Source organism: Hemibagrus wyckioides, linkage group LG04 (assembly GCF_019097595.1).
Source record: "Hemibagrus wyckioides isolate EC202008001 linkage group LG04, SWU_Hwy_1.0, whole genome shotgun sequence".
In the NCBI taxonomy this organism is placed as follows: domain Eukaryota; kingdom Metazoa; phylum Chordata; class Actinopteri; order Siluriformes; family Bagridae; genus Hemibagrus; species Hemibagrus wyckioides.
This window is the reverse complement of record NC_080713.1, coordinates 11,396,957-11,424,615: the sequence shown is the minus strand read 5'-3', so window position 1 is coordinate 11,424,615 and position 27,659 is coordinate 11,396,957. Positions and strand designations below refer to the sequence as shown.

The 27,659-nt window shown below is 37.2% G+C and overlaps 2 protein-coding genes across 3 annotated transcripts; both read left to right on the top strand.

Moving 5' to 3' along the window:
- Nucleotides 1–160: 160 nt before the first annotated feature.
- si:ch211-14c7.2 (uncharacterized) lies at nt 161–12,329 on the top strand. 2 transcript variants are annotated; one of them, XM_058387107.1, is made up of 6 exons: nt 161–454; nt 3,609–5,432; nt 7,929–8,119; nt 9,407–9,528; nt 10,249–10,372; nt 10,569–12,329. In XM_058387107.1, exons 2-6 carry the CDS (start codon nt 3,644–3,646, stop codon nt 10,695–10,697), a joined length of 2,355 nt encoding a protein of 784 aa, XP_058243090.1. In that variant the 5' UTR covers nt 161–454; nt 3,609–3,643; the 3' UTR covers nt 10,698–12,329. The 2 variants fall into 2 exon arrangements, with proteins under 2 accessions (XP_058243090.1, XP_058243091.1); XM_058387108.1 differs by having other exon boundaries at nt 162–454; nt 7,929–8,041; nt 10,569–12,328.
- Nucleotides 12,330–15,588: 3,259 nt separating this feature from the next.
- On the top strand, nt 15,589–26,377 carry kcnk6 (potassium channel, subfamily K, member 6). The gene is made up of 3 exons (XM_058388233.1): nt 15,589–15,929; nt 18,383–18,778; nt 24,746–26,377. The coding sequence occupies exons 1-3, from the start codon at nt 15,611–15,613 to the stop codon at nt 24,964–24,966; spliced, it is 936 nt and encodes a 311-aa protein (XP_058244216.1). The 5' UTR covers nt 15,589–15,610; the 3' UTR covers nt 24,967–26,377.
- The last annotated feature ends 1,282 nt before the right edge of the window (nt 26,378–27,659 follow it).

Genomic DNA, 27,659 nt, shown 5'->3' with positions numbered 1-27,659 from the left:
ACAGGTCTACTGACCATCATGTCAATGATTAAAATTGCATAGTGGCTATGTTAAGTTGAATTCACCACCAGAGGGCCCTCACATATTTGAATATACAGTGTGTGTGTGTGTGTGTGTGTGTGTGTGTTGCAGTAGGATAGCTTTGTGTCTCTTTGTCAGAGAGGGGGCGATACTGCGCTATAGACATACGCTATAGAGACTCGAGGGCTCTTTACTACCGAGACTTGATGGTGGTGTGACAGTGTCACCTGATCAAGACGCGAGAATACACCCTTGTACTTTTGGATATGTGCCTTTTAATGTGTGATCGATTAAATACTGGGGCGTGTCTAATAATCACATGTAGATTAGACAGACTAGTCATCCCTCCATCGCGCGCGGCCATCTGAATCATCACAGGGATTCGTGACACGGATTTTGCTGGACGAAAAAAAAATATGGCCACGACATCGAGGTAAGACATCGTTAAATCTTTAAAGAAAGCGATTTGTGTTCATTTTCTTATTGAGCGCAGGGCACTGAGGTGTTTATTGATGCTGATGCGCATATCTGGGATATCTTTCAGCACCTATTGTATCCTGATGCAGCATCCTCTCTCCTCATGTGGCATCGTGTGTGAGACACGGAATAGTAATCTATTGTCTAAATCACACACTCAAGCAGTTTTAATTCTGTTACTTTTTACAACATTATTTCTAGAATTTGCCATGACAAAACCTCACTATGTCGTATATAAGGAATTATTATTATTATTATTATTATTGTTATTATTACTATTAATCCTAGTATTTGTATGAGGACAATTAGGTCTAGATTAATCAGCAGCATCCCCATGAATTAATAGCTAGTTTATTGTACATGATATATAAAAGCTGTTTTAGTATGTGAATTAGATATTACCCTGCTAAATGAACTCTCATCATATTTAACATACAGGAAAAACGAAGAAGAACGAAAAAGATATATGGTAAAACAATATAAGTGGTCTTTAAATGAACTTTTATAATGCTGAATTAACACACCTGCCTTTGTAATAAACTCTTAATTAACATACATACACTGTCAAAAGAACTCTTATTAGCCTTCGTTAAATTAAATAATATTAAGTCATATTACATTGTTGAATTGGTAATATTCAACATTGTAATGTTACCTTCACCTAAACCCTTACCTAAATTGAGCTAAATCCTTCAGCATTTAAAAAAATATTAATAAAAAATGAATAATCTCCAAGTATGGATTTTTTTTTAAATTAACACATTAACACAAAATGAACAGTGATGAATTTACCCTTAGGGCTCTATTTTCATGCCAGAACAATTTCAGAATCAGCAATCAGTATTACCCAGCCATTGACAAGTGAGATGTGGGCAGTGGGTTAACCAATGCAGCTTTCAAAACGGCCCAACTTGGGTTTGCTATGGACAACCCACACTTTCACATGCCCACTTGAATCCCATGTAGAGCCACTGTGGGTTGCCCACATTGGGCAGTTGTTGTGGGGCCAATGTCATGCCGATGTATGAATCCCCAGCGCGGGGGATGTGGGCTGTCCACAATCGGCTAATGTGGGTGCCTACTTTCTGACTCCACTGGCCTGATGTGGGCATGTATACTGGGTACTATTTTGGTTTGCTGCTTTTATTTTGCACTTTTGCTATTTTCACACTCATACACAAATGTCCTGTGCTAATGTAGGTGATGGGATGCAAACTGGATTTTCATCCAAAAATATTTATCACCTGTCAACAGAATCTGATACTGCAAATGCAGGCATGAGGCTTTATTTTACTTATTTCAAGCATAGTTCACAACAACACAGTCTTTAGGATGTTCACTTTTAATATCACTCCACTTTAATGTACACAAATACTAACTAGAACAAACAACACATTGAATGCATTATTACAAAATAGTCAAAATATTAATAATAATAATAATAATAATCATCATCATCACCATCATCATCATAATAATGCTTAAAAATGCTTAAAAATGCTTAAAAATATCAATTTAGAATGTGTTTTACAAACAAATTATTGCATTTATTCCATAGTTATTTGATTGCAAGCCTAGACATGAATATTGTAATATTTCTCATGTTTATTATAACAAGAAACTATTTGCGACTGGACATTCAGAATAAAACCTTCTGTGTTTATTACACCAGTAAAATATGTGTGTTAATACTAGTGACAGAGACAGGCCATTTCTATTGCTAAAAATAGATATAAAAATCTGTAGCCTAAGTGAAATCTAATTGTATCTCATTACAGAAGCGTCACTGTGCTGCACTGCGCACTCATTTGCACTGCGCACTCATGAGAGGGGCCTTATTTGATTGGATACCATACCACTCTATGTCCTAATAATGTATTTGTTCAAAACCCAAAATTTATTTGCATCATTCTGTTACCACCTGCTCCGATCATCCTAAGGATTCCAAAAATATACAATGTGCTGATTGTATCTCTTATTTTTGTGTGTGCCCCATCATCATAAAAATAGAGCCTTTAGTACCATCTACACTTATATAAACACTGTAGGTAGTCTAAGTACACATTGCACTTTACACATTGCAGATGCAATGCTGTATGTGTAAATTCAGTGTATGTGTAAGCCTTGGAATTTTTGCTTTCTATGCCTCTTAGAGCAGTTAGAAAAGCTGTGATTAGATGTTTCATCCATTAGGTTTAATTAAAATTTCAGACTAAGATAGCTTTCAGGAGGGTATATAAATATTTTGATGATCTGCAGTGTGTACAACATACAACACTAATCTCAGCAGAAAATACGTCAGTGTTCTTATTGCAGGTGATAATCAAAGATGCATTCACTTTTGTATAATAATTTGTATAGTTAACTTAACAATGTGTATGTGTGTGTTAAGCGGTGTTAATTCATCATTGCAGAAAAAGCAGTTAAAACTCAAAACAGTAAAATGAAATTCTCTGAAATTTACAAATGAACTGAAAGTAAAGTCACTGAATCTGAAGTGCAGAGCCCAATGCAGGGAATTTGGAAGAGGGAACACAGCATTTCTAGGGCTGTTACTAAAATAATTGATCTTTTTTGTCATTTGAACAACACCTTGTCTACACAGTTTTTACACTGAATGAAAAAATGGCTATGACAACATGCAGGCTTACCTATATATACGGTCAGCCCCAATACATTTTATTTAGTAATATTAAATTGAGCTGAAAAACCCTTCACTACCACTAGTGAAATGTTTCATGCATTTCTATTTGTATTCTGTGTTATTTCTATTCTGGATACGATTAATTGAATATCAGCAAATAAATATAATAGGAGGCATCATGGGTGAGATTTTTTAGCTTAGTTAATTTGTCCATTATTATTTTGTGATACTGTTTGCTGTAATTGTTCTACCATAAAGCACTGGCTTCATATAATGAGGTTTGACTGCATCAATAGCTATGGTGGGGAGACCATTCTGAATATTCACTGTGAAGATTGATCCTTTCAAGTGGTCCTTTCAAGACTTGAAAAAAACGTCAAAAAAAAAAAATTTAAATACTGAAAAATGATTAGAATTATTAGCATTTGATTGTGCATGTCAGACCTTTTCCTTTTTTCTTTCACAGCACTTAACCAATCTCTCAGAACAATAACTACCAGAATGCTACAGCACAACAACAACAATAACTACCCTTGCCTGGATGTAGCCCATAGAGAGCTGCTCCATGGTTGCAGGCGAAATGGTACTACATTCAGCAGTGCCCTTGGATTTGGTGCAATCCCACTAATTAAAGGTCTTAGGGCATGGGCAGTAAGTGGAGGATATTCAAGAAGTAAGAGAAAAGCTGCAGCTTCTTCTCAGCCATCTGACCGAGTTCATCAGAGCAGAATTGGGACCAGCCATATGAAGACACATTCATTTCATACACCTGGGGTCAGGCAAGGAGGACTTGGTGCTCTAGTGACTGTGGCCACATTAAAGGACTCAGATGGAGGCCGGCAAACCCAGACTCGATGCCTCTTTCTCAAAGCTGAAGGATGTAATTACCTCTGTGCCGTGGGAACCAGAGTGGATGGAAGAAAATTGGGAAAAGGGTGTCAGGATGGTGTAGGAATTTGTGATGGCAAACCTGTCAGAAAGTGGAGAAAGTCAAGCAAGAGGCCAAAATCCATCTCGGTGGTTGAGAACAAAGAAGGAATTGCCTCTGCAAAACTGGAACTTTTGGACAAATGTTCCATAACACAGTGCCTAAAGGCAAAAAGTGGCCTGACAGCGAGTAACAATGATGAAGATCGTCTAAATAGGTCAGAGTTTTCCGCTCCACATGAGATGTGTGAACCAGACCCGTGCATCCCCTCTATCAAATGTGATTCTAGCACAGAAATAAAGGAAGACACAACACAAGCCTCTTGCCCTAAACTCAATAGCTGTGAGGTTTTTGTGGAACAAAACATACCCATTTCTACCAATGACTGTACTGATAAGACTACAGAAATCTGTAAACTTGAGAGTGATCTTACAGCTGATATGAACCTGGATCATGTTTTAAAATCCAAGGAACTTTGTATGCCAAACTCTGAAGAGCATAGTCCAGGATCTGGAGTAGTTACGCATAACAAAAATGCAATCTTATCCACCATTAGTCACAGCCACTGTAACACCACAGACACTATTAAATATGAGATGGACGTTATAGAAGAAGATAGAAATCTGAATAAATCCTATGAATTTTGTGCATCTAAAGAGCTTGGGCTAGTGTCTGAAATATTTTCAGAGGACACTAATAAGACAGATGAAACTTTGTTAACCATTAGTCAAAGCCACCATGAGGAGACTATCATAACTCCTTTATTAACAATTACACAAGTGGAACAGGAGATAAAGAAGAGAATAGATGACAGTTCTGTTAATCATGACATGGAAAATATTGTCCATTTTGGTGAACTGAAGAAAGACACAGGTCATTTGAGTGAATTAGCAGAGGAGTACTGGGGGTCCCCTACATGTTTTTCTCATTATAAACAGAACATTATGATGGAAGTAAATATGACATCTGAGGACAGAAAGAAAGTAAACACCACAAATGAGGCTTTTGAAGAGCTTGCTAATTCATTATCACAAGGTTCTGGCTCTTTCAACGTTGCTAATGCTATTACATCCCTGCCTAATCCGGCCCCCACCTCAAACACAACTGCCTTTAGATCCATAAGTAGGCAGCAACAGGAGGAGACCAAGGGTATGAGATTAGCACTAAAACCAGAATCGGAGCTGCTAGAAAAGCAGGAGAGAGCCCAGGAAGTGGACAAAGTGGCGGACGAAGAGCCTGAAGTGGTGGATGAGGAAGATGGGGATGAGTTTGGAGTCTTTATGAAGGCAGGAGATGAGCAGATCTGGAATGAAGGATTCAGTGAGCTAAAAAAAGTGCCTTGTGAGAAGCATGCTGGCATTGGTGAGTGAGTATTATAACTTCATTGTAAGCTGTAGTGTTTACTACATGCTCTGTCTGATAGAATTGTTCTGTCTCACTACTCCAGTTCATTTGTTAATATTTTATAGCAATGCATTTTATAGCAATGCATCTACATCTGAGTGATGATATTGTCTCTCTGTTCAAAGTAACCAAATTAAGTAAGACTAAATAAATAAAAACCTAAATAAGGCTATACAGGCTATGGAGGTTAATATTTTAAATAATTCTAATCTTAGACCGTCAAAGCTTCGAACAACAGTAAAACTAACTTCTGTAAATGCCAATATAACAGACTGATCTTTTTTTTTTTTTTGCTATACCTAACATTAATCAAGGCTCCCACACTTCTCATAAATTTAGTAGAAATGCATCTCACTCTCTCTCTCTGTCTCTCTCTCTCTATCTATCTCTCTATCTTTCACTCACTCACTCACTCACTCACATATATATATAAAATGTAGATATATTGGAAAGCATCACTAGAGAATCACTAGAAAGCCATCATTTGCCTGAAGCACTGGATCAGTATATGGCATTAATATGTTTACATATGTAACACAAGGCATACATTGTCTTACAACATGCTGCCATCCTTGTTGCTTTACCTAAGCAAGCAACAATAGCAATCAAAAGTTACAAAACTGACAGTGTGAGGAAGCTCATAGTCTCCTGTTTCAAACTGCTATTGGGCTTTTATGATAATAATGTCTCCACAAAACAAGACTTTGGAATTACAGTATTTTATGTTTATGGTTTAATTTTTTTCAAAAGGTGTAGTTATATTTGCTGCTTACACTAGATAATACACCATTTAATAAGAGATACATACTATATTATGCAGTTCTAGGCCCAAAAATGGAAAATATATGTATTCTATACCTGCAGATGGGCTACTACATAGACTGCTAGTCATGCATTATAGGCAGTGAAAGGAAAATTCTTTAATTTATTTTTTAAAATTTACTTTTCAAAGTGTTGCCTGCATATTCAAGATATTTAAAGCTCTGTACCCAAATGCTTTTCTAGATTATCTGCTTCCCACCAGATTTAACAGTGAAAAACATGTTCACACTTGGAGGAATATCAAGAGTTGCGAATCATTCACTGATTTTGAGCTGAACTTTTCACAGCTGACCTAATTACGCACCAAAAGACGAAAAAATCAGGAGCACAGCCCGACAATACGATTGCTATTCTAAGCATCATCACTGATATTGCTGAATCTTGCATAAATAATCTTATTTTGAAATTAGAATGGATTTGGAGGGATTTCGACTCTTCAATTGGTTGCACATCCATTCTTAACTAAAAAATGCTTTGTTATACAAACTTTTAGTACAGATAAAGGGTGAATTGGCCTATTTGTTTAGAAATAGCATGAATTGGACACGACCTGAATATCTGTGCTAAGTTGGCATCCGAGACTCTGACACGCACATTTGTAACATGTGTAACTTTTGCTGTTTTCTATGTCAGGACAGGTTGTTTTATGACCATTAAAATAGCAACAGAAAGCAAATACAAAAGAAGGCTTGCACCTAACCAAAATAGTAACACACCTGTGTTTTGACTATAAATTTATGCTTGCATTGGCAAAAAACAGAGCCCAGTGTGTCATAGTGTCAAAAACCGCATAAGCAAGTCATAATCAAGTGTTAACTTAAGACACTACCAAGCAAAGAGTGGAATGATTTAGGCATCCAGTTTGCACACTGATCATATGGCGGTTATAAGTTTCTATTCATTATTATATACTTAAGCCTCATGGGTCTTGTGCGAAATTAAAGTAGTAAATTTTAAACAAAAAATGACCTGGTTAATTGCCATTTGGAATAAGGGGAACATTTTGGTTTGTTTGTTTTTTGCTTGTTGTTTTTTTTCTGCTGAACTACTGCTTTAGGCTGATCCACATAGAGCAGTGGTATGTACAGGCAGTAAACAAAAATAGGCTGCTTTGTTCTGTTGTGAAATAAGGTCATTGAAGTAGATCAGTTACGAAAAAAAAATAGCCGCTGGTGATTTCAAGCTTTATAATCTTGGAAATCAAAGCACATTAAAATGGCAAAAGTTGTTTGATTACACATGAATATAACACAGAAGAGTTTTAACTTTATTTTAAACTTTTATAGAAGCCTTTATTTGTCACATATACATTACAGCACAGTGAAATACTTGGAAATTCAACTTTGGAAAGTGGGGCCAAAGTGTAGGGTCAGCCATGATACAGCACCCCTGGAGCATAGAGGGTTAATGGCCTTGCTCAAGGGACCTTGGACCCTAATCCTCTGAGCTTTAACCACTCGAGCCACCACTACACCTAAAATGCCAAAGAAATGTTAAAAAGAAAATGTTATGCCATTTATGCAAGATACATTTGCTGTAACTTGCCAGTCAATGTTGAGTTTTACCTAAGGTTTTTATAGCAACTAAAATTTGATTTAGAACCTATCGAATCGTCTGTGTTTGTTTCAACAGACATTGGAAACTCCTTGGTTTCATATGAATCCCCATCCTGGATGTCCGATTGGACCAGAGACCTGTCAATCAAGCAATCAGAGGAGAGATGGACTGCCTTCAAGCAGGAAGAGGTCAGCAGAGGAAAAGAGTGTTGGTTTTCGACTGCTGTGGAAAACATGCATCTCACACACTCATCTCCTATTACTGTGGTACATGTGAATCTGTTGATCAGTTTGGCCTATAGAGTCATAGAGTCATAGATATATGCCATATAGTGTCATATGCCATATAGAGTTATCTATATTTTAAGTTATTTGAGCCTAAATAACAACTGTATGGTCCTCAACAATTTCTATATACAAATAAATAACACTAGGTGTCAACAACAAACATCACAATAGATTTTAATATGTAGTCATGTATTTTTCAAAAAAATAAACCAATATTCAGAAAGCATGTGCTTCTGAGCAGGGCTCTAACACAGCCACTAAAGAGTTAACTCTCAGTGCCGGTTCCAAGCATGGATAAAATGTAAGGGGTTGCATCAGGAAGGGCATCTGGGGTAAAACCTGCGGCAAATCAAAAATATGCAGACCAAATGATCCGCTATGGCGACCCTCAACAGGGAGCAGAACATTCAGAAAGCATTCAAGGAAAAAAGCACCTCTAGCACTGTGTGACTCAAGATCTGGGAAACATATAGTCATGGAGACAACAATGAACTCCACTCCAAAAATGTGAGGCCATCTGTCTAGCAGCTTAAGCTGGGATGAAATTGTGTCATGCAAATGACAATGATCCCAAGCACACCAGTAAAAAATAAGGTGCTGGAATGACCAAGTTAAAATCTAGACCTCAAATCCAGTAAGATGCTGTGCTGGGGTCTTAAGAGAGGCGTACATACACATAAATTAACATAAATGTATTAAACAAATGTTGTAAAGAAGAATGGCCCAACTGTCTCCAAAATGATGCAAGAGACTTATAGAAAATGTTTTCTTTATTTATTCTTGTTGAAAGTGGCTCGGCATGTTAGTGAATTATAGGATGTACTTATTTTTCCCAACTAGTTTCTGAATGTTGGTTTATTTTGGGGGGAAATGACAACATATTGAAATCTTTTGTGTTTTTTTTTCCCCCGACTTACTTATTTTTATCTCATTTTATACAACTGAGCGTAAAGGGCCTTGCTTTTTCACAACTCACAACCTTCCATTTTTCTCCTGAGGTTATTTGTTTATAGAAATTGGTGAGGCCCACACAATTGATATTTAAATGCTGATAAATAAAAAGAATTGAAGGAGAGTATTTACTTCAAATGATGTACACACATGTACACACATGTCATACAGACTTTAGTCTTTGTATTAGTATTTTTATATGGATGATACATTTGTCAATAATTATGAAACTAATGTTTATCTACTGGCTTGATCTTCTTGTTTGGTCTCCATCTGTGTGTGTGTGTGTGTGTGTATGTGTGTATGTGTGTGCAGCCAAATGTGTTTTTAGAGTCCTTTCCCTATCTAAAATCCTCCTGTGGAGATTCTGACTGCATTCCCACACTGACAGAGCTGCAGCAAGGATCTGCAGCAGAAAACAGACCGGGTACAAATGGGTACGTTTGAGTACATTTTATTGTTTTAGTTTTCATTAGCATAAAATTTTGTAATGTGGAGTATTGGAGTATTGCAAAATTCAGCTATTTAGGATTTTGTTGTGTCTGTAGTACCCTGTGCATTCTCCTTCTCTAAATAATAGTCAGTGTAAATAGTGCTTTTAGGAACCTAGCTCCAAAAACATAACTAAACTGTAACTAAAGCATCATTGCATTAGAGCAACTGACCTAGGCACAAATAATTTTATACATTCATTCATCTTCAGTAACTGCTTTAACCTGATCAGGACCATGGTGAATCTGGAGCCTATCCTGGGAACAGTGGGTGTGAGGTGGAAACACCCTGATTTTATGTTGCGCTATGGTGGTTTTTGTCCATTATTCACCGTTTCTGTTTTTTGTAGACATTATTCATGCCCTCTTGTGGAAAGTCATATTATTGCAGTATTGCATCATGGTATTAGTTTAACAACATTATATATACACATTTTTCATGGAAAATTAATACTGGTGAAAAAACAGCAGGAGATCAACTCAGGTTCCTCTCCTGTCAGCCAAAAATAGGAGACTGTTGCTAAAAAGAAATTCATAAAATGCACCACTTCACCCTTTGAATAAAGCGTGACTCGGTGATGAATGGATTCTCTGTCTGATAGTTACACACTGCGTCTCTGTTACTGAATGATGTGAATTATAAACTATATTTATTTGATCTTTAAGGAGGCAGAGTCTATTGGACAACCTTCAGGATCTGGACCGCATGATTGGTGTAAAATACAAGGTGGCAGAGTCTCTGTCCCGTAAGCTTCTCCTGCAGTCATTGAACTTAAGGACCCTGAACCCTGTAAGTTCAGCTGTTTATTTTTTGGTGCTGTGGAGAAAAACCCTCCATACACCATTCTTCCTTTTACATACTTGTTAAGAAAAACTGTTATAGTGCTACAGTGATACACTCAGCTTTAAAGATATTTGTGTTTTGGTCTGAAAGCATAAAGTTGTCATATACAGATTTATGCTATAATTGTGATTTCCTTCTTCAGGAGCGTGCAGGGAGCCGTAAACAGAACACGGCAAGGTTTTCACCCAACCTTCCAACGTCCAACCAGCAGTTAGCAGCTAATGCTAAAAGAAGACTCTCTTATGACATCAACAGAAACATCATGTCATAGTTTCTCCCAATTCTAAATCACTGCTGGAGAAAGGATAACTTCAAATGAAATCAAGCAGAATTGTTTTTTTTCCCTATAAAGCCTGTACCTTCTTTTCCCTCTGCAGTCACATGGGAGATTTGTTGTTGTATATTTATGTCTGTTAGTATTTTAGTATGTCCATTTCCCCAACAACCTACTTAAAAAACGAAAGACATCACATGCATCCTGATGTTGCTAAAAAAATAAAAATAAAATAATAATAATAATAATAATAATAAAAAATGGACATTCCTGGGTCAACAAGGATCAGCTTGATCATTTACACTAACTAACTTACTAACTGTATAGTGAACTTTGCTACCAGTTTTGATTAGACAATAAAAGCATTTACCTAATGATAGCTTGCTAGTGCTTAACATCAGAGATGTAATGCAAAAGATGAAACACTGATGTTAGTTAAGCCAACTAGTTAGCTGGTTAACTTAACCAATGTTGCCATAATACTATGTTATTTCTTTTTTTTCCCCCATTCATTCATTATCTTTATCATGTGTCTTGATGGCCGATCCAGAGAACCCTGGGTGCTATGTAGGAATCCATCACAGGATGCCTTCTACACAATCCACACATTCACTCACACATAAGGGCAATTTAGCATATGCAATCCATTTTTAGAAGGTAGGAGGAAACTGAAGAACCCAAAGGGAAATCACGCAAAAATGAAGAACAGAAACTTCTCACAAACAGTACCAAATGCCACAGTATGTAATTACATTATGATTGGATAGTTAAAAGCATAGCCTACGGTTAATTTGACATGATTCAACAATTTCACATGATGCAACAACCCAATCAGTTTTCTCCCTTATTGACCCAGGGATTCTTTTGCTCATTTGGCAGATACTTTAATCTGATAGCAGAGAAACAGAAGAACAAGAGCAACAATAAAAACAATGAAGAAAGTTATTTTGAAGGGCTCAATAGCAGCACTCTGTAATTAGTTTTCAAGTCACCAATTAGGAATCTTATAGAAATGATACGACACTGAGCTGAAACATATTTACTAGTCCTGTGCCAAAACTTAATCCATGCTCTGTTACACTTTACATTTTCTTCTTTGTAATGAAGTTTTAAATGCACTTATTGTTCTGGTTCTGGTCTATCCAGTTTCACTTGTTTCAGAATAAATATTTGTTGTCCAATCTAAGATCCTATCTCACTGTTCAGAGAAATTAATGATTAATGATTTTTTTTAGACCATTCAAATCAAACTGCTTTTATTTTCTTTATTTTTCATTTGAATCTGCAGTGTGCCATTTTTACCAAATGTGAAATTCTGAAGAATAAAGACTGTATTTTCTCAGTTTGTAGATCATGTACTCCTGTCATGTTGATTCATATAATAATAATAATGATGCTGATAATAATAAAAAAAGGAATCAATGGATTTGACTTTGTTTTTGCAAATGTTTGATTGTGGTTGCAAAGAATCATTAGTTATTTCTCACCTACTGATTTTCCCCAGTGAAGTGTGAAGAAGTTAAAGGAACAGTTTGTCCTGAAATGTATGCTTGCTGTTTCAAGCTTGATTCTTTCATTTTTAAAAAATTACATTAAAATACATCTTTTGGCTCAGTATTATGTAAATAAACAGGTTCCTATAATAGCACAAGAAGTCCATATTTTTCATTTATTCATTTATCTTCATTACCCACTTTATCCTGGTCAGGGTTGAGGTGAATTTGGAGCCATCTTGGGAACATTCTACACGGCAAAAATGCACCCTGTATCGGAAATAAGCCCATTACACACCATGTACACAATCATTCACACATTTGGGAAGATCTAGCACAGCCAAATTCACCTTAACCCTGCAGGAGGAAATGGGGAGAGTGTGTAAATCTTCATACAGATGGTAACCTGAGCACAGACTCAAACTGGGGGCCCTGGAGGTGTGAGCCAGCAACACCACCCACTGCATCATTACACCACTCAGAAGTCCATATTAAATATGCAAATCAAATATAACAACTATTTTTAAATAACTTCTAAAATATATTTTATTTAAAGTTACACTTGCTATAGGTGGCTGATTCTATTGCACTGACCTGATTTCCATAAATAATTTTCTTGCTTTTTGTGGTAATGTAAATATGTTCATTTCCTTTTGGGTTTTTGTTGTTCACACAGTTATGTGTTTGTGTTTTGTAAAAGCCCACATTTATATTGTGGTGTGTGTGTGCTCTATTTGCTTACCTCTGTAAATTGTTCAGCTCTTACATGTGTTATGTGTCCCTTCCTCTTGGTTATTTGCATAGAGCTTTTAACAATGGCCATAGTCACAAAGCAACTTTATAGGAATATAAAAATTCAGAATAAAAGTTATAAAATTTTCATTTTTATTTATCCCTAATGAGTAAACCAGAGGAAACAGTGGCAAGGAAAAATTCAATAAGATGATATGTGGAAGAAACCTTTAGATGAACCAGACTTAAAAGGGAACCTATACTCATCTTAGTGCCACTGGATTGTATGATAGATTGTAAATAACTTCCTTTAATTAACTGTACAATATAGAGTCAAGTGCAATTGTGTAACCATGAGCTTCTGAACAACTTAACAACTTATAAATATTAGCATTAGTGTAATTTCTGAATTCATAATAGTTTTAATATGAATTCTCGTCTGTTGAATTCATCAAAAAACTTGAGCACAAAACCGACTGTGGAAAGAGAGCGAGTGAGAGAGAGAGAGAGAGAGAGTGTTATGTGCTAGTATTAAGCCAAACACTTATGCAACCACCCACACAAAACACTCTCATTTGTTCAAAAATACATAAAGGATAAACCAGGCCTAAGAGGACAAGTGGACCCTCACTGCAAGGGTTATGCATTTTGGCTTGTAAAGTTCATTTTGTATTAGATACATATACTCCGTAGACTTTCCTGTGTTTCACCAATGAAATGATTAAATTCACATAATAAGGCATTTATCCACCATAAGCTTACCATAAAATGTCTTTCTATTTAGTTGTGGATAGACAGTTATTGCTGCCAGTTAAATCTCATCTTGCATTGAAATTCTAAAGGTTTTTCCTACCACATTAATGATGAGCATTGTGGTTTGAATGCATATTGAATGTGATCTTTTGACCAGTTTCTAACTCTATATACTGACTTTAGCAAAGTTAGTCACTGTTCCTACTGAAACACTTACAGTTTATTTGATTGATGCTTCTTCTCTTATTTTTACTCCATTTTGTTTAAACCCTATTTAAATCTTTCTTGTTCTTGTTTGTATGAGATGTGGTAGGAAAGGTTAGAGGAATTTTAAGAGGTAATTTTAAGAGAATTTTATTGTATTTCAATGAACATTTCATGTTTGTATATGTAAATTAACTAACTTTGAAATTTCCCCTTGTTCTCAGAAATATAATTATTATTATTATTATTATATAATATATATATATATACACACACACACTTGTGAGAAAAACCCTTGCATCTGATATTTTGATTAGCACTGATTAACCTCTAATATCTACTCACTATGACAGTGCATTACACCTAACAGCAACATGTGATTGTGCACTTACTTCCTCTTGTGAAAAAAAAAGCAGTTCATACAGACAAAGGACATGTTGAAAGAAAGAACATGTAATATTGTGGCAGTTTGAGCCAATAACAAACATCAGGATCACTGTGACAATATTTAAAAGTGCTCACTGTAACTAAAGCAGCATAGATAGATTCTTAGTGCAGGTATGAAGAAACTCATCAACACTCACAAATGTCAATGCAAATTAGAGAAAGGTTTAGGTGGGGTTGCCAGTCAATGAAAAGACCCTCTTTATTTGAATGATTTTAAGGCCTGGACATCTTTATACCATCTCAAAGAAACAGTTTAACAACACAACAGCAAAAGTGCAGGTATAATGAAGGCTCACACTGCCGGAGTGGAGACTACGAGCCATGCCTTCTCATCCAACATCAGTGCCTGACCTCACAAATGCGCTTCTAGAGGAATGGTCAAAAATTCCAAAAACACACTCCTAAACTGTGAGGAATGCCTTCCCAGAAGAGTTGAAGCTGTTATAGCTGCAAAGGGTGGGCCAACTCCATATTAAATTCATGTGCATGTAAATGCAGACATCCAAGTTATGGCCTGGCTCACAGTCTCCGCTCTAATTCATCCCAAAAGTATTGAGGTTAGGACTTTATGGACGTTGCTTTGTGCACTGGTGTGCAGTCATGTTGGAACAGGAAGAGGTCATCCCCAAACTGTTCCCACAAAGTTGGGAGCATGAAATTGTCCAAACTGTCTTGGTGTGCTGAAGCATTAAGAGTTCCTTTCACTGGAACTAAAACCCCTGAAAAACAACACCTGAATAAACTTTTGGCAATATAATGTATCTTGTAAATTTGCAGCTGTTCATGACGTATTTGGATAAAATAAATTGATATGGAAATCACAAAATTCACTTTCCTTGTGTTTCTAGACAGGATTATTTTGCTGTGGTAAACGTTTAAGCCTTGATGTGGCATTGGGGTTCACTTTACTGATTCGAGGTAAGTGAAACAGAGTGGAGGTTTTGATTCGTTTATTTTATAAAACAAACAGACTTGTTGTTGTTGTTGCTTTACCACCTAATAATTATTCATGGTTTTTTCCCTTCTCAGCTAAAAAACAAACAAAAACAAAACAAATAGTTGGCAACCGAGTCGTGTTAATAAAAAGAAGCTTACCAACAACAGGATGCACTCCAATCTGGCAACCCTGTTACTGAGTTTCACATCAAGGCGAGAGAAAACTCTCCGTGTACTTGTATAAAGAAGAAGAAGAAGAAGCCGAAGAAGCAGAAGAAGTAGAAGAAGTAGAAGAAGGAAGCTGGATACACTTTGTGTGTATCATCTCAGCGTCATTTTGCCAACATGTCTACTTCATCCAGGTCTTGTGTTGTGGTGCTGGTTCTGGTGTTTGTATACGTGGTGTATCTGTTGATCGGAGCTTGTGTGTTTTCGGCACTGGAGAAACCGCTGGAGGAGAAAGTTCGGGCCGAGATGAATCTTCTCAAACAGCAGCTTATCAGTAACATGAGCTGCATTAACATATCCACACTGGAAGATCTCTTAGAGAAACTCATAAACGCTAATAAATACGGAGTGTCACTAGTACAAAACACCTCCGAGAACTCTAACTGGGACCTGGCGTCCGCTTTGTTCTTCTCCAACACTCTGGTTACCACCATCGGTGAGTCTGATTACGGTTTAACTTCAGCAGTTTATATACAAATAGGATCTGATGACAGTTTAATGTGATTGTGTTCGTATAAAGAACTTAAAGGAGACCTTTTTATATTTTTACACACCACTTTAACAGGGTTTAAAGGAATCTTGCCCAGATCTGGGAAAATGTATAGAGATTTAGGCATAAAGTTAGTTTGTTGCTTAAGATTTATTTTCTGGGACAAAAAAAATGAATGTAATGAGAACAGAGTGTTTTGGTATTAAGCTAGATTAGTAAAACCTAACGGTGTATCTTTGGAATAGTGTAAACACACACACACACACACACACACACGCACACACACTCAGTAAGAATGTGAGCTTTTACAAAAACAAATTCATAACTGTGAGAACAATAACAAACCAAAATGGAATTGGACATATTTACATGACCTAACATGCTGAACCCCATGAAAAGAAAGGAGAAGATTCATGAAAATGCCCTGGGGCAGAATGGTAGCTCAAGTGGTTCAAGTCCCAGCACTGCCAAGCTAACACCTCTGGGCCCTTGAGCAAGGCCCCTGTCCCACCCTGCTCCAGGGGTGCTGCATCATGGCTGACCCTGTGCTCTGACCCCAAGCCCCAAGGATGGGAAATGCAAAGAAAGAGTTTCACTGTGCAGTAATGTATATGTGACAAATCAAAGACAACTTAGAATCAGCCACCTATAGCAAGTGTAACTTTCTAATTCAAAAAAATTATTTTAGAAGTTATTTGAAAAATAATTATTTTATTAGCATATTTAATGTGGACTCCTGAGATGCATTAAGATGCAGTGGGTGATGGGGGGGGGGGGGGGGGTTACAGGAGACCGTAGCCCGTAGCCCAGGCCCAGGGTTAGGGTCACTTTCTATAGGAATGGTCAAAAATTCCCATAAACACACTCCTGTGGAAAGCCTTTCCAGAAGAGTTGAAGCTGTTATAGCTGCAAAGGGCTGCAACTCCATATTAAACCCTACAGATTAAGAATGGGATGTCATTAAAGTTCATGTGCATGTTAAAGGCAGATGTCCAAAAACTTTTGGCAATATTGTGTACCTTCTTTCAGTTCTAGTAGATCTCAAATGAAAAAAAGGCAAAAGTGAAATACCATGCATGTCTTGTCTAACTGATTAGATTTGAGTGGAAGATTTGTGTAGGCCTTCATTTCCTCTATACACGTCCTCCTGGTTGATGCTAATGTAATGTATTGCTAATGCAAACTGTGTCAAATATCAGATTTGCGCTTGTGTACACACCACACACTATAAGATACACACTGTTTTATTTTAATCCAGTCAGATTAAAGCACACAGATAAGAGACCTGGTTTATTATTTAAGTTTCAGGAAATCACAAATGAATACACGTATTGGAAATGTGTGTATGTTACTGAATACACAAGGCATTTAGCATTAGAAAAGCAAGACACATTGGAATGGTTACGGTCATAATGTGTTTGAGACTCGAATACCAGTTTCCGTTTGGGTGGCTGTGCGTGCATGAGTGCGTGCTCTTGTGTGCATGCTTGTGTGTGTGCGCGCGCGTGTGTTCTTTTGTGTATTTAAGTTCCCTTGTCAGACTGAATAAACGTTAGGTGGAGTTCAGTGTAATTGTACTTTCATTCTGTACTTTCTTCTCTTCTGTTTATTCAAGATTAAGCCACACTTTCTGAAAGGTACGCAGACCTTAGAAAAGAATCACTCTACAATCATTTGAAGGAAGGGTTTCTTCTCTTAACAATTTTAAGACAGAGTTTTAAACATCCTGAAGCGTATAAAATGTATCCTACGTGATTACATACTTTCAGGAATTAACTGAAGTGAGAAAACTTAGCTCAAGTGTAAATTGTCAGTGCAGCTTCTTTGTTGCATTCATCTAACAAACAGGAAGAAAAACATTTCACAGGAACATGAAAGGTGGCCCAGAAAAAACACCAGATTCAGTAAGGTTTCTGGAAAACAGCCACAAATAACAAAAAAATCAGATGAGAGTGGAGAGGCTCATGTTGAAAATGCAGAAATGACTTTTTTGTTTTTATCTCTGGTGAAGAGACAGACTGACGTATGATGCTGATCATCAAACCAGGGGTAGCTATAGAATAGGATAATCACTATAGTTTTTTTTAATGCTAAAACGTTACTTGTGGTTAAGGCATGTTTGTCACTTCAGGAAGTCTGTAGTTTTCAGAACTATATATAGTCAAAATTTGGTTTCAAAGGCTGCTGCACAAATATGAATTTCTTGTTGAGGGTAAACAAGTAGCCACAGTTTTGTCTCTTTTTTTTTTTTTCATTCTGTCTCGGAGGGTCTTGCCTTCATTTTTGGTTTCTTTTTTGTTCTCTTTGTTTTTTCTGAGTGTTAAAATGACCTAGTTTTGGTCTGTTATGTTTTATGTTATGGTTTTTTGTGTAATCTTTTTTGTGTGTTTTTTTTCTAGGCTATGGGCACACCACTCCACTGTCTGATGCGGGGAAAGCATTTTCCATTGCGTATGCCTTAATTGGTGTCCCCTTCACCATGCTGGTGCTGACGGCATGTGTGCAGCGCCTGATAATGCCGTTGAACCTGCGACCAGTGGCGTACTGGCGTCGGCGGTTTGGATGGCATCCTCACACTGCCAGCACCGTGCACTTTGTCCTCCTGCTCCTGCTGATCATTGTGTTGTTCTTTTTGCTGCCAGCTATTGTTTTCAGCGTCATTGAGGACTCCTGGTCATTTCTGGAGGCTTTTTATTTCTGCTTCATCTCCCTTTGCACCATCGGGTTAGGAGATTTCGTCCCAGGCGAGCAGCCTAATCAGAAATTCCGACCACTCTACAAAATCTCTGTTATGGGTAAGTGAGTTATTGCAGCAGTGGTATGGAATCATTGGACACTCAGTGCATTTTTGTTTAATTAACTTTATACTTTTTTTTTCCCCACACAAGACAGCTTCTGGTGTATGTTGTTAGTATATTCATCCAACAATATGTCCATATTTATCAGATTTTTCTGAGCTTTACCTCCAAAACTCCTTTATTCATCTTTCTTTGCAATAACAGTTTATATGGGCAGACGGCATAATGTCTGAGACCTTCTAGTGGCTGGGTGCAGTAAAAAAAAAAAAGTAAATTATAATGCCTATTCCCAGGCAAGGGAATTGAGCGAAACTTGCATTTTAATTTACACTTCAACAGATTATTTTAAGGAATAGTGTTCTGTCATTTCTACCAGCTCATTTAACCATGATCTCTCCCCCAGTGTTTTTCTATACAGTATTAAAGTGTTTAATTAGTAGTATTTCTATGAGTTATTCGATAAATAAAATGAGTGTAGGCGATGAGGTGATTGGCTTTTCTTTTAATATGCCAGACAAACGTACCAGATCTTTAGCACCAGGTAGAATTTTCTAACATTTAAAACCGTTTAGCTAGGGGTTAAATATTTCAATTTATTTGTAGTATCAAATTAAAGTCTATTGTATGCTGTTACATTAGCTTACTAGTTTATATAGGTTTTTCCTATACGGAGCCTGTGCTGGATGTAAACTGCCTCGTAATTTACGCACGTGAATACTGTACTGAATCAGTAATGCATGTCCATTTTCATTGGGGTAGCAAATGGAACTAGAAACTTCGAATGCACACAACAGAGCACTGTGTGTGTGTGTGTACAATATCTTTGCACAGGTTCATGAAGGCTTTTTTATATTTGCCTTTTAGGTGTTGGTTGATAGCTTTAAATGATCAGCTGTCACACTGGGAGTATTTCAGAGAAGTTTTGAAAGTAAACTATTTGCTGTAATGAAGTCTATAATGAAACACACAGGTTTGCTGCATTATAATAACCTAGAGCCAGCTGTTTCCTGTTAGCAAACCATAAAACCATTTCATCTTCAGATTAACCTGGTCACTTAGTTTATTTTAATGCAGTAACACATTACCGGCCAGGACTTATTTGTGATAGTTTTATTTCTTTATAAGCCAGTTATACTCATGAGACATATGCTTAATATTAAGGAGCTAATTGTTTGTTGAGAATAAAGCTTATTTGTTGTACAGTGTGTAAAACTGGCAAACAGCCCAGCCCAGCCCAGCAAACAAGAAGACCAAGCTTAAGGGTCTTGACCCATTTAGGCTTATACTGGATTTTTTTTTATTTATTATCTTTATTGCAGCTGTTGTTAGACTTCACTAAGCTCCCAAATCTAACTAATTTTCTTATTGTATTCACTTCTGGCCCAGAAAAGTTACCTTGTATTGAATTTCTTTGCAGCAAGGACTAAAAAGGCTTCAGGTCTTACATACTACTTTGTTGCCTCACACTTCACTGCTGATAATTAGTGTGTGTGTGTGAGACCTGTTTTGTCTCTCACTGAGGACCGAATCAACATTCACACCATCTATGTGATAAATGACGCTCTGTCTCTAAGTTGCTGCGCTATAATTGCATTTCTGAAAGACTTCATGAAGACAAATTTTAACAAAATGTGGTACAATATTACTACAGCGAATTTGTCTGTTTAATGCAGAGTCATCTGAAGGTTACAGATTTGAATATGCGCTTGAGTTTCCTGGAGACAAATGGCGTCAGGGCCATTTATTTACATTTTTTAAACATTTTATGGCTTAATGTTATTACCTTTTGTAAATAATTGGTATACATATAGATTAATCATTGAATTAATATCTGTGATACTAGAATGTACAGTGACAACATATCAAGGTTATTTGGCCAATACAGCTGTAACATTTTATAAAGTCTAATATTATAGGGGAATATTTTGGGTTAGTTAATTAGAGTAACTCATGTATATGTTAACAGAATAGATTGCAAATAATGCTAAAGAAAAATGTAAAATGTGGATACCTGCTATCACACCCGTATGTTTTTTGTGAACCTCCCTTTCCAGATTTAGTTGTTATAATGTCCTCCATTATTCTTGGAAGGCTTTCCACTAGATTTTGGAGCATGTCTGAAGGAATATGTGCTTATTTAGTTGTAAGAGGTCATACACTGATGTCTGGTGAGGAGGCCTGGGGTACAATCAGCATTTATGGTGGCTTTTAAGGAATTTTGCGAAGCTACAGAACACAGTACTTCCAACTTTGTGGCAACAGTTTGGGGAAGACCCATAAATATGTATGATGGGCAGGTGCCCACAAACTTTTGGCTATATTGTATAGTATATAATTAAGTGACATGTATTTGATTTATACTTGTCACTTTGTATGACCTGTCACTTTCGACCCATCAAAGTTGGGAGGCGTGATTTTGGTTTTATAAACAGTACAATCTTAGAAACACATATGGTCATGTTGTGCAGTTAAAATCTGAGAGAAGAGATAGTCAGGAGTTGTTTTGGGAATTGGAACACTGAGTCCTTGTGATGAACACTGAGTCCCCCCCCTTCTCTCTCTCTCTCTCACTCATACACACACACATACACACACAGGGAGACTATTAAGGTTAACTAAATTAAAGATCTTTGTTGTTGCACATGGGACTTTGTTATAGTTGAGTACACACAGCAAAATATGATTTAGTGCCCAGCTGGTCAGATGATGGATAAACAGTGTATTGTATTGCAGCGCAATGAAAGGAAAAAAAAGAAAGAAAATGTAGTTTGGGTTTCTTGTACTCTTTTGCTGTCACAAGCTGAGGTTTTCCCCTTTCTGTGTGATTTCATGTAACTTCAACGAGTCCATAGACTCATTTGACCTTTAAACATATTTGAACTGCGGTGCTAATTTAACAGTACACCCTCTCGGGTGTATGCAGTGTCTGTTTGCGGGTGTGTGTGAGGTCATTCTGGTGGTCTGCAGTTCCTCTAGCTCCACTTTTTCTTCTCATTAGCTGCTTCCCAAATTCGTGTAATGCTGAATTGGTGTAAGTGGTGTATTAACGTGTGTGTCTAAAGAGGATTAAAGTATTCGTGGGAAAATGTTTAGGTCATGCTGTCAAGATTCAGTTGAAGAGACTGATGGAACTGCAGATTTTTATTTTTATTCTATAAGTGCGAAAGAAACGACTTAAAAAAACAAGAACCATAAACTATGGATTTAGAGCAAACTTGACAAAGCAAAAGACAGAAATCAGAAGTTGTATAGGGGAACTTATTAGAAGTAATACAGAACAGGTATGAGTGACTAGGACATGTGACATACTGGGGCTAGTGGGAAATCTAGGTCAGCACTGTCTGGCACTACCATAACACGCGTATAGTGTTTTTGTTTGTTTGTGTGCGTGTTTATATGTAGCTGCACACTAAAGACCATAAAATGTCATTAAATCTGATAAATATATATATTACTAAAGTGATCTTTAATACTTATGCTTATATCTGTCTTAATTTATAAAATGAAATGGTTTCATTTTTTTTAATCCAGCATATAGACAGTGCAGTTTGTTTGGATATACATCTTGAAATAGAAACAGTTCTGTACATCAGTCAAAGATACACTATATGTACTTAGTTTGCCTTTGTTTGTGGAAATATATTAATTAGCATTATTTTCCATAAAACAATCTTATATGATCTTAGGGGCCATGATATATTTTTAATTTGAAAAAAAATTAATAAATAAAAATAAAAAATCTGTGAACCTGGCAACCATGCCACTGACTTCCCTGTCCTCTGCTTCTCCAGCAAGATTTGTGACCCAGTAGGCTTCTATTAGTTATTGTTGCCATATATATTTTTTGATGAATAGGTGCAATAATAATTCTATGAAGAGGTACAGGCAGTTCCTTGGTGTTCATGACAGCAGGACTCATCTAATATCTAAAAATATAAATGTGTGTGTATGTATACACCGATCAGGCATAACATTATGAGCACTGAGTGGGTGGGATATATTAGGCAGCAAGTGAACATTTTGTGTTAGAAGCAGGAGAAATGGGCAAGTGTAAGGATTTGAGCGAGTTTGACAATGGCTAAATTGTGATGGCTAGACGACTGGATCAGACCATCTCCAAAACTGCAGCTCTTGTGGGGTGTTCCCAGACTCCAGTGGTCAGTATCTATCAAAAGTGGTCCAAGGAAGGAAGAGTGGTGAACCGGTGACAGGGTCATGGGCGGCCAAGGCTCATTGAAGTACGTGGGGAGTGAAGGCTGGACCATGTGATCCGATCCAATAGACAAGCTACTGTTGCTCACACTGCTGAAGAAGGTAATGCTGGTTCTGATAGAAAGGTGTCAGAATACACAGTGCATGATGGGTCAGGGCTGTTTTGGCAGCAAAAGGGGGACCAACACAATATTAGGCAGGTGGTCATAATCTTATGCCTGATCAGTGTATGTACACACTCTTATCTGTTAGAAAAATGTGGAGTCTACAAAAATTATTTCCTGTGCAAACTTTTGGCTTTTCTTGAATCATTATAGCTAAAAATTCTCTGCGGAGAGTCAGTTTTATTCCTCCAGCCTCCATCTAGTGGCCTATGGCAGAAGTGTGTATATGTACACTATATTGCCAAAAGTATTCGCTCACCTGCCTTGACTCGCATATGAACTTAAGTGACATCCCATTCCTAATCCATAGGGTTCAATATGATGTCGGTCCACCCTTTGCAGCTATAACAGCTTCAACTCTTCTGGAAAGGCTGTCCACAAGGTTTAGGAGTGTGTTTATGGGAATTTTTGACCATTCTTCCAGAAGCGCATTTGTGAGGTCACACACTGATGTTGGACGAGAAGGCCTGGCTCTCAGTCTCCGCTCTAATTCATCCCAAAGGTGTTCTATCGGGTTGAGGTCAGGACTCTGTGCAGGCCAGTCAAGGTCCTCCACACCAGACTCTGTCATCCATGTCTTTATGGACCTTGCTTTGTGCACTGGTGCACAGTCATGTTGGAAGAGGAAGGGGCCAGCTCCAAACTGTTCCCACAAAGTTGGGAGAATGGAATTGTCCAAAATGTCTTGGTATGCTGAAGCATTCAGAGTTCCTTTCACTGGAACTAAGGGGCCAAGCCCAGCTCCTGAAAAACAACCCCACACCATAATCCCCCCTCCACCAAACTTTACACTTGGCACAATGCAGTCAGACAAGTACCGTTCTCCTGGCAACCGCCAAACCCAGACTCGTCCATCAGATTGCCAGATGGAGAAGCGCGATTTGTGCTCTAGAGTCCAGTGGCGGCGTGCTTTACACCACTGCATCCGACGCTTTGCATTGCACTTGGTGACGTATGGCTTGGATGCAGCTGCTCGGCCATGGAAACCCATTCCATGAAGCTCTCTGCGCACTGTTCTTGAGCTAATCTGAAGGCCACATGAAGTTTGGAGGTCTGTAGCGATTGACTCTGCAGAAAGTTGGCGACCTCTTCGCACTATGTGCCTCAGCATCCGCTGACCCCGCTCCGTCAGTTTACGTGGCCTACCACTTGGTGGCTGAGTTGCTGTCGTTCCCAAACACTTCCACGTTCTTATAATACAGCTGACAGTTGACTGTGGAATATTTAGGAGCGAGGAAATTTCACGACTGGATTTGTTGCACAGGTGGCATCCTATCACAGTTCCACGCTGGAATTCACTGAGCTCCTGAGAGCGACCCATTCTTTCACAAATGTTTGTAAAAACAGTCTGCATGCCTAGGTGCTTGATTTTATACACCTGTGGCCATGGAAGTGATTGGAACACCTGATTCTGATTATTTGGATGGGTGAGCGAATACTTTTGGCAATATAGTGTATTTGTGAACTCTGTTTTAAACTTTTAGTTTTCAAAGTTCTAAGTTTAAGGTGAGTATATAATATGCTTATTTAGAAGCTGCAAGTGATTCTTTGAATTCTTGTTTATCTTTTTTTTTATCCTTTTTTTCAGTCTACCTCTTTTTAGGCTTGATGGCGATGTACTTTGTTCTCCGTTCTTTTCATAAACTGGCTGATGTTCAGGGATGGACGGCATTTTTCCATTTGCCCAGCTGTGACGACGATGGTGAAGAAGAGATTGAAAGCACCTCTGAAGAACCTAACGTGTGTGAGACGGACACAAAGCCACTGGACCCCAGCGCTCGTGTCTCCTACAACTCCATTAGCAGATAGACATTTTCAGACTGACACTCTGACCACTGAGCAGTGGAGGATGACTGAAGTGTAGAGATTGTGTGTGGGTCTTTAGTTTTGCAAACCAGTGCAATATTAACGTGTGTTGATGCACCGTTTCCTCATGGTTTGTTGTTCTGCATTCAGAGCAGAACTGATAAAGGTGTAGGGGAACTACAAAGGGCTGTTTCATATGTTTAGGGGTTTCTTGACTATATTTTTATGTTGGACCAATTTGTGTGTTTTTTTCACCCTAGTAACCAAAACAAGCTATTACTTATTCATAAGTTTGTTTTTCTGCTATCTTTTTCATTTGGACCACATTGCAAGGGTACATTTTGGGTAAATACTAATGTTTTTTTGAAGCCAGAGTAAATGTCAGTGTCAGCTTTTAGTATATGTTGGCAGTTTGGACCACTTGTCCCTTATTAATCAGAGAAATCTGTCATTGTTTTACCATTTAGTCCTTGGGAGCATTTTGGATAAACATACTATGTAAAGGTATTAGATGTGGAAATTGAACACAGTGCAATATCAGTCAGTTTGTATGGAGTTGTGCTTACATGTTTGTCTTTATTTTTCTTGCCACTTATCACATTTAAAGAAGCATCTTTGTTCTGAGGCCTGCTGTTTTTGCAGGACCTCTTTGTAATCTATGCAACAGTTAAAAATAATAAAAATTAGAAATACTTTTATTTTTGCATATCTTATTTGGACCACTTGTGCCTTATGCTGGTTGTTTTACATTCAGACTCCTGCACTGACAATCTGTGAAACTTGATATTCATGTTATTTATATATGGCTGATTTATGTTTGCTTCTTATTACTTGCTAACAAACCTTTCTGATAAAAATATTTTGTTTTTTTCCTATTCAGATGGTCACATAGGTGCAGTATAGAAACTCTCTACACGATCCATTAATATTGCTATTGCCATTGCATATGCTATTATTTATTATTATTAGCAAGCACCTCAAATATGATATTCAATGTTTTAATAGTGACTTGTGTGAAATATGAAACCTCTGACTAATTTAGGACTAATCTATCTATAATTGTTGTTAATGTAACTATGTGATGGAACAAAAAGGGCTAAACAGCAAGAGGGGAAGAAAGGATGAAAATGAACACGATACGGTTTAATTGGTTGTCTGAATCTTTCAGTCATGTCAGAACATAAGAAAAGAAATCTGGCTCAATCAGGACGGGACTTTGAGACTTTTCTTTGTGTAGTTCGTGATATTTCTGTTCAGTATATAGGCAGAGCTCTGTGAGCCTAATTCATAAACCATGTCTCATGTAAATACTCCTGTGGTTTGACATCACAGTAAATTGTCTTGAAATGTTCATTAGGTTTTAAATATAGCAGCAAATTAAAGAACTGTTAAAAATGTAATAAATACACAATGACTGGCATTTATGTGGTCATGTCTTTCTTTACTGGCTTGAACATTATTTGCGGATCTGATGTCATAGTGGACAAACTACATGCAGTATGGCAGTTCCTTAGACCATTAGTTTGAAGTTGTGGGCTGTAACATGTTCCTATCCATGTTATATAGCATGCCAAAGTACTGTAGAACACTAGCAGTGCTGGTGGCATTTTATATATATATATATATATATATATATATATATATATATATATATATATATATGCTAGCGTCCCTGAACTGCGGCCCGCCCCCACATTTGGACCGGCCCTCTGAACAATGCCAGAGACATATTTTGAAAGGTTAATTGTAAATATATGTTTTACTTATATCATATCTGATATAATGTCTGTATTTGTTCACAAAGGTTTTAGCTTTCCAACTAAAATTTCCCCTAGTTATTAACATAGCCTAATTATTTGTTAAATTCACCTAACAACAGGATGGTCCATTCAACATAACGAACAAAACAGGTAATTTCAATAGCACTGAATATGAAAAAATCTCATTATGATAGTAATAATGCTCTTTTAATAGACTATTTATCTCTTGGAAAGCAATGATCATTTGTCTGTACGGCGAATAATAAAATAAACTATTCTAGCATTAGGAGGCATAATAAATACATTTAAAATCATAATAAAATCTCCACAATAATGCTCCGGTCCATGTAATTTTCTGGTACAGAACAACCAGCCCCTCACAGAAAAAAAGGTTTGGGGGCCCCTGGTGTAAAATATAAGATCTGGACAAAGTGTGCATCTTTAATGAATGTGTATTGTTGCACAACCCACATTATATGCTTTTGCATTAACATTTCATTACCCCAAACCCTCATACGCCAATGATGAGCCCTATTGCTGTAAACAGACTTTTAGATTTGCAGTAATGATAAATTAAAAATACAATTAAGTACTCATACATTGATTATGCACAGAGTAAAACTTTCATTGTAATCAGTGATGATTATAAAAGTGTCCCTTTTGTATTTAAGTGATTTGTCTGACATTTGATTTATGACTTGGTAAAATATTGTGTAATATAAGTGCAGCTACAGGTATGCACTGGGGATGGGTTTCTTCAAAGCACCTCTTTCCATCCAGTATACAGATGGATATCGAGCATAGTGGCTTGTATCATGAGCCTGTGGAGATTAGTGCAGGGGAGGCAGAGCAGGGAGATGCAATGGGAGAAAAGCTGTGAGAAATAAAGCGGAACAAATGTAGCGGTAATAAAATGTTATTTGCAGAGAGACAATA